This window comes from Podarcis muralis, chromosome 1, assembly GCF_964188315.1.
Source record: "Podarcis muralis chromosome 1, rPodMur119.hap1.1, whole genome shotgun sequence".
In the NCBI taxonomy this organism is placed as follows: Eukaryota; Metazoa; Chordata; class Lepidosauria; order Squamata; family Lacertidae; genus Podarcis; species Podarcis muralis.
Window position 1 is genome coordinate 12771519 of NC_135655.1, and position 8102 is coordinate 12779620.

Consider the following 8102-nt stretch of genomic DNA (forward strand, 5'->3'; position numbering starts at 1 on the left):
TAAACGTCATTAGAGCGATATTGCCTATGCCGTTCTAAAACATTACAGGGCATACTGCAAAAATTACATTTATTACCTTATCGTTATTCCTCTGTAATAGCAGTTCCCCTTACTGCCCGGTTCCTGGTTGTTCTGCAGCTTTATTAACCTTCTTAGCAAAACGTAATGTGACCCTTACCTTTTGAAAATCATCCCTTAACTCTTTCTTAACATTATAAACCATGAGTGTAGATCCAACCACAGATAAAAGGGAAAGAAGAACATATGTATGTTTCCAAGCATAATTCAAAGTGTTGGTAAGGTAAAGGTAAAGGTACCCCTGCCCGTACGGGCCAGTCTTGACAGACTCTAGGGTTGTGCGCCCATCTCACTCATGAGGCCGGGGGCCAGCGCTGTCCGCAGACACTTCCGGGTCACGTGGCCAGCGTGACAAAGCTGCATCTGGCGAGCCAGAGCAGCACATGGAAACGCCGTTTACCTTCCCGCTAGTAAGCGGTCCCTATTTATCTACTTGCACCCGGAGGTGCTTTCGAACTGCTAGGTTGGCAGGCGCTGGGACCGAACAACGGGAGCGCACCCCGCCGCGGGGATTCGAACCGCCGACCTTTCGATCTGAAAGCCCTAGGCGCTGAGGCTTTTACCCACAGCGCCACCCGTGTCCCCCACCAAAGTGTTGGTACTGACCTTTAAAGGCCTAAACGGTCTCGGTCCAGTATACCTGAAGCAGCGTCTTCACCCCCATCGTTCAGCCCAGACACTGAGATCCAGCACCGAGGGCCTTCTGGTGGTTCCCTCCCTGCGAGAAGCAAAGTTACAGGGAACCAGGCAGAGGGTCTTCTCGGAAGTGGCGTCCACTCTGTGGAACGCTCTCCCATCAGATGTCAAGGAAATAAACAACTATCTGACTTTTAGAAGACATCTGAAGGCAGCCCTGCTTAGGGAAGTTTTTAATGTTTGATGTTTTAATGTTTTGTATTTATTATTATCATTAATATTTTGTTGGGAGCCGCCCAGAGGGGCTGGGGAAACCCAGCCAGATAGGCGGGGTATAAGTAATAAATTATTATTATATTATTATAGCACCACCTGCTGCCCAGCTCCCTGCATTCCAGGTTTTATATCACCTGGCATTGTTTTGGAGATGATGATGATGATGATATTTATACCCTGCCCATCTGGTTGGGCCTCCCCAGCCACTCTGGGTGTCTCCCAACAGAATAATAATAATAATAATAATAATAATAATAATAATAGTGATAAAACAGATAATACTTAACAAACAAAATAAAATAGAAGACTTTGATCTGCTTGACTGCCAGCCGTCAAGTGTGAAGTAACTGGGTGTTAGCATTGAGTGGTGAGAGAGAAAGAGAGAGAGAGAGAGAGAGAGAGAGAGAGAGAGAGAGAGAGAGAGAGAGAGAGAAGGAATGAGAATGTGTAGCCCTATAAGTCCATCTTAAGTCTGACTTGGCTTTCTCCCCCTCTTTTCTGCAGTTATAAATGCCATCATTGACCCAAGTGGAAACTTGGATGTGCTCGCCAATAACAAAACGTCTTCTGCTACAACACAGTCTGTGGCGGCTAAAATCAGGACTGCTAACAACATTTCCGGGTCCATGTTGGAGGCGTTGTCTCCTGTCAAGAAGAGAAATTACGTGCAGAAATCAAACTTTGGCTCTGCTAGCCTGCAGGATGCTACGTTTGTTCCGGATGGGGAGAAATACGTGATCTAGCAAGAAAGTTTTCTGTCGCTTTCCCTCTTGTATGTAATTTGCCGTGGTGTTAGTATTGTGTACGAGTGGTTGTGGGCAAGTCCGTGTGGAGCAGTTGTTTAGATTGCTAACACATTGCACAAAAGAAAAGGAAAAGGTACAATCTCTGCTGTGTGAGCATGAGTGGCAGGCCTATGTATAGGCCTTTTGGAAGGGGAAAAATGGACTAGCACTGTGGAACAGCACATACTCAGCACAGAGGCAGACTGATTTTTTTTTTTTTTAACAGAAATCAAGTGATGCATAATTTCTCCAATGTGCCATAGCAAACAGGCTTTGCGTATTCTTCACTCTGTACTGCCGAAGCTCTGATATGTTATTGTATTTAGCCTGTTTATAGCTGTCTGTTTTAGTTGTATAGAGGCTCCGTTTTGAAAATGTACCTTTTGGGGGCTGGCTGTTGCTGTATATTTAATTTTAAATACAAATCGTTAAATGGTTCAGCCAAAACTGATTCCCCCCCCCCCTCTCACGCTTGTCAGCTGAGCAATGCACCGTGGAAGTCTTCCCCCCCCCCTTTCCTTTCAGAGATCCAAGAGCAGTTAACTTGCAAACATCTCCAAAAAGGAAACCAAGATGACATTGAATCATTCCGCTTCCAATCACACAGCTTTTACGATTCCTCTGGGAATGAGTAATAAAGAGTACAGATGATGGAGAGGCCGTGATTAAGTTCGCATTTTTGATTCCCTTATTGTAATCAGTAAAAGAGAGGGGGGGGGGAGAAATTCAGGTGCAGAGGAGGCGGCAAATTAGTCACAAGGTCAGGATTTTGTATAGTGAAGTTGCCAAATTTGTACTATTTCATGGCAGTTGTTTCATAACTAAGTTTTCGGGTGGTCAAAATGTGTTTTTAATGCAGTCCACAAAGTCTCCTGTTTACGGCATAGAATTCTGAAGGCGCTAAAGAATTGAGTATTCCATGTGTGAGCAATTAAGATTTTGATCATAACTCACCATCCTGTGCTTCTAAACCTCATTGACATGCGTAGGAAGTTGAAGAGTGTAAGGGTTGAGCTGCTTTTTGCACTCACAGGAATCCTGTCTTGAGCCTCGTTTCTTACCCTGTGAGGCATGCTAAATGGAGGCCTCCTTAATAGAGCTTGAGGGGTGCAAATTGAGAATTGTCTCGTGCTGCCTCCAACTTCCTTGGGGGCTCTCGTGCAGCTCTGTTGAGCCAGCAAGACCCTGGGCTACTCTTTTGTGCTCTAGGAAATGGCCAGCTTGTCAATCATTTGGCAGCTTGTCAATCACCGATCGCAGGCACGGCACCTTCTGCAATACCCCAAAATGCAGGCTGGCAATAATAAAAGTTGCCGCAAATCGTGGTGAGATTCCAATTTTGTACTGCCTTACGTTGATCGCATGAATGTGGATTTCGGGAGTCCGTCTTAGAAGCATCCCACCTGGGGTTTCCATAGGTGGGTTCAGAGTTCACCCTCGTGTTGTCTCTGTTACCTTATTTGCTCCCATTTTGTATGTTGTGTCAAGCATTCCTACCAAGATGAATGGGGAATTTGAGCTGGCAAATCCGGACAAACTGTAATGGTGAATGTATTGCTCTCGCTCTCCTCCTGCAACACGCACAAACAGCTGAAACCTCAGTTTACTTCAAGCACTGTGGCCAGCCTGTCACTGTTGAATCCAGATATGTGAGCTCTTCTGGCTAGTAAGAATTAAGTGAGTGAAGTGGCTGGCTTTTAAATACAGTATTATTGAAATGATCTTAATACTTCCACCAATACAATCTCGGATAAGGCCAAGGATAGTTTTGCAGCAATTCTGAGGTGTATGCTAATAAAAACACAATTTTTAAAATAATAATAATAATTTTAAAAATTCATTATTTCCCACTCCCACTTGCCAAATTAGTGCTTGCTGACTGGGAGGGGCTGCACTTATTGAGATGCCAGTGAATTTTTTTTCTATTACAAAATTCCTCTTTTGCCTAAGTAGCTAAAAAAAATAAAATAAGGAACGTGCGTCTTTATTGTGAAAAAGACAGTACTGAACTAGCTTGGCCTTTCCCAACCCAATGCTCTGCAGACATTTTGTGTTAAAACTCCTGGGGGTTGATGAGGGTTGTAGGTCAAAATATCTGGAAATCTGGGGAAGGCTAAGCTAGGTGGACTAATGATGCAAACCAGCACCATCTATGATTTCTGGTGGTAGAAAAATAATTCTTTTTAGAACTGACTTCTGTAGTCTCGGGTTCTCCCCCAGTTATGTATACTTAACCCCCATCTCTTATGGGACTTATGTGGGTAAGGAGAGAAGACAGGAAATGTAAGCAATTACAGTTAGAATATCTTGGGCATTTGCAAAGAGGTAATGCTCTTTATCCTAACGACTATTTGCTAGGTTACTTTGTTGTGCTGCTTGGTTAACAAACAGGTTATCTGCATGGCCCTGGCAGCTGACAAGGAGAATTTCACTACTCCCCGGTCTGGTTGGGTTCCTGACAAGGTGCAAATGTGGAGTCAAATTCTCTTCATCACTTGCCAGAGTGATACAGAGGACTGTACATACAGCCCTGCAATAGCTATTTATGAAGCAGTAGGTTTCATGTATTCATCCTAAGTCTGTGAAATTGTACGCAAAATGTCTTAATGCTGCCGGGGTGGATCTCGCGTCCATCTTTTTGAAAATGAATGAAACTGAATGGTTTTCTGGGGGAGGGGCGCTGTTAGTCTGATGATCCCCAGTTGCTGTAGATGGGGGTTAGGAAAGGGGGTTGTGGCGGTTGTTGTTGTAGGTGGGAACCTACTGGTAATGTGGGCCTGGGGATAGTGGCTGTATTCAGTAGAGAAGACAGCTAGTCTATTAAATGGAATTTGTTTAAATCAATGCTATAAGATGGCAGGAGGCAAAGTGGTCTGGGAAGTGAACAACATATGCAGCCTCCCTGTGTTTCTCTAACGGCTTGTGGAAGGCCCATGATGTCTAACTGGTTTTAGTTTTATGGCATGTGTCTTTCTTAGATCAGTTGGTTGTGTACCTTAGAATGCTGCCATTGCTGTAGAGACATAGCAGTAAAGGTTTCCAAAGCTCTTCCTATTTACAGAAGGACCCAGCAAGTTACACATTCAGTTATTTAGGTCAAATCCACACCATACATTTAAAGGGCATGGCTTTCCGCCAAAGATTCCTGGGAACTGTAGTTTTAGCCTTTCCAGAGGTACGATTCCCATCAAACTGCAGTTCCCAGGATTCTTTGGGAGAAGCCATGTGCTTTGAATATATGGTGTGGATCGGTGGTGTTTGCCAACTCAGCTTAGGGTGCATCCAGCCACGTTGAGGAGATGTCAACTGTTGATCTCGGCATGTGGTCAGCCGATTTGTTGCTGTCTGTGAAATCAATAAACCACATGGGAATGGTGGAGCACATCAAATTCACCTAAAGACCTACTTCAGACTGGGTTGTCCCACAAGAGGCTGAGAAGAGGCTGTAACCTGGGCAATGCTTGTCTGTATCCACTTGGTTTTTTAGGCTGAGATATTATTATTTTTGCCTCCCCCTTGATCAAGTTATTCAGTAATATATTCCAGGACATTATTCCAGGACTTTGAAGTAATAAGCAAACCCAGAGGAGGTGGCTGGATCACACAACCGTATCACTTCCCCAGTTCTTCCCCATGATGAAACAGAGATGCAACACAACTCTTGTGTTTGCCAACACCAAGTCTAAATTTGATTCTCTCTTAATATAATGCTGTATTTTTTTTAACACAGGCTGAGTTTGAACAAGCTTAGAACACTCTCAGGGAAGGAGAATAGTATCTGCCAACTTCTTGGATATTCCCACATAGGTTGTAATGCTTTCATAGGGTCTACAGATGTAGACCCAAACTACACTGTAGTTTACCTTTTTTAAAAAAATAAATAAATCTGGGCAGTGGTCCTGTCATTCAGGTCTAAATGTGAGGTATTTTTTTGTGCATACATGCTAGGCAGATACTACATTTACATGTGGATATTCTCTTGACTCTAGCATCTGGGTGGCAAAGGGTGATCCAGTCTGTTTTCCTACTGCACATTGCATTACAGGTTAATCAAAACAGGGCCTGCAGTCTGGGCTGTATTAAATTGTCACATGTAGTTATGCCAAAGAGGAAACCTTATGACTCTAAACTCTGTCCAGCTTTGGGTCCCTCTGACATATACATACGTAAATCCCCAGTTTTATGCTGCATACTCTTTGTTAAGTCTTTGTCCTGATACTTCTTGAGTAGTCCAGATCCTATTTACTTTAGGGTTTCAACTTTTGTGGTTTCTTTCTTTCCTAGAGTGTCTCGGGATTAATCCATTGGCTCAATGATCCCTTCCTGTTTTCACATGTATTGTCATGCTCTGTTTTTTTCTTCTTCAAATGTTTATGCTAAACATCTATCTTCGGCTCGTAAGTTTTCAGAGAAATAAAAAGCCCATATCCCGTTGAAATTAAGTGGTGAGGTGGGTATCAGTTTGCCTCAGGTTTCTTTCTGGAAACTGATCTTGGTTCTATATGTTGGGGGGGGGAGTGAGTTTTATTTTGGGTATGTTAACATGTTACATTCTTGTTGTTCATAATGATGGAATGGATGTATATATCTGAGAGCGAGAGAGTGAGCGCACCTGGTTGCATTGAGCATATAATGTGCAGCCTGTCACTCTCATGCTGTTGATGACGACAAAGCTGAATTAAGTGGCAATTCGCAGGACCATTTTTAACCAGGTCAAAGTCTTTGCACAAGTTCAAAGCACTCTTTTCCAACAATTTGGCATGTGCCTAGATGATGAGCCCAAGATGTTTGAGATTCACTCACCCTGCAGGGTTCCACCCCCAGGATACATTCTGGAGCTTTGTTCACAAGTTCAATGACCAAACATGTCCATTTGGGGGAGGTTGGAAGTGGAACTGGCTTGTGTTGATGAACCTGAGAAAACTTGACCTGCAAATCAGCTGGGGGGTGGGGAATCTTCACACATTACAGGCAAAATAAGGTTTGTCACGGGAGCGTGCACTGATTGTATTAGCATGGTAGAACTATTCTCCTCTTTTCCTCTCACACACACTTCATTATTTTGGGATGCACTTAACAGGTCTTAGGTGTACACCTAAAACCCATAATGTGTGAATGGCCCCCGACTCATCCTTCAATGAGTTAAAGAAAACGTTTACAGATTACCTACTTTAAAGATAAAAGTGTATGAGTGCATAGATGCTACTGATATTGGTAAACTGATGCGAGGTCTTTCTCTCTTATTTTGAATCCAGCAAATGTATACATTGCAGCTGTAAAATGTACATTAACTACCTGTTCACTTTCTGATGTGCCCCTTGCTGAATTGTGCCTAACTATATGCTGTTGTTATGCTGCTGAAATCATTTTCTGCTGTTCAGAAACACACACAAACTGTTCATGGAGTCATTCATTCCATCTGCATGCGACACAAATGCAAGCTGGCCTGTATAGCAGAAATTCAACTTTGTATAATTCAAAACTGTTTCAGTGACTTGTCTTTTCTTTCGTTTCCACACCCTCTCTTGAAATACTCTGTATAATTTTAATCCGGAATACCCCCGTCAATTCGTACATAGTGGGGCATTTCCCATCCTCCCTTATTTTTTCTTTTTCTTTTTTTTTAAAAAATGGTAATTTATTTCATTTGGTTGATAGGCAACTTATCTGTATATTTTTGTTCCAAGGTGATGTTGTGGATGTCTTTAAAAACAAAATAAATTGTTATTTTATATAATTTTATCATAAATTTGCTATAATAAATCATTCTTTTTTGTTTTCCACGAGAGGTTTTCTTTCATCTCCAAAAATATGTTTTCTCAAGTCCTTTCAAGGCTTAATTTTAATAAATTGAAATACAGTGGTACCTCAGGTTAAGAACAATTTGTTCCGGAGGTCCGTTCTTAACCTAAAACTGTTCTTAACCTGAAGCACCACTTTAGCTAATGGGGCCTCCCGCTGCTGCCGCGCCGCCGCTGCATGATTTCTCTTCTCATCCTGAAGCAAAGTTCTTAACCCAAGGTAATATTTCTGGGTTAGCGGAGTCTGTAACCTGAAGCGTTTGTAACCCGAGGTACCACTGTAAATGTCAGGGAAAGGATGAAAAAGGGGAAAAAATATATACACCTCAGTTTTGGGAGCACAGCCAACCTGGATCAAATGTAAATTTGGGGGAAGGCTTAGATGACTATGATGGCTAGTGGCCTTATCCTTTGATACAAGAGTGGAGAACCTCAGGTTCAGGGAACAAGCACAGTACTCCAGGCCTCCCTAACTGGTCCCCAGGGCTTTCTCTAAGCTTTGCATCCTCTCCCCAAGCTGCCACAC

The 8102-nt window shown here is 42.9% G+C and overlaps 1 protein-coding gene across 5 annotated transcripts in view; it reads left to right on the forward strand.

Annotated features, from left to right (window-relative positions):
* Nucleotides 1-7395, forward strand: part of CEP170B (centrosomal protein 170B) — an 87324-nt gene extending 79929 nt beyond the window's left edge. For all 5 annotated transcript variants that reach the window (XM_077923481.1, XM_028748755.2, XM_028748991.2 and 2 more), the window contains one exon: nucleotides 1495-7395. In XM_077923481.1, the coding sequence (XP_077779607.1) occupies nucleotides 1495-1733 (239 nt within the window). In that variant the 3' untranslated portion in view covers nucleotides 1734-7395. The remainder of the gene's footprint in view (nucleotides 1-1494) is intronic.
* Nucleotides 7396-8102: the final 707 nt, after the last annotated feature.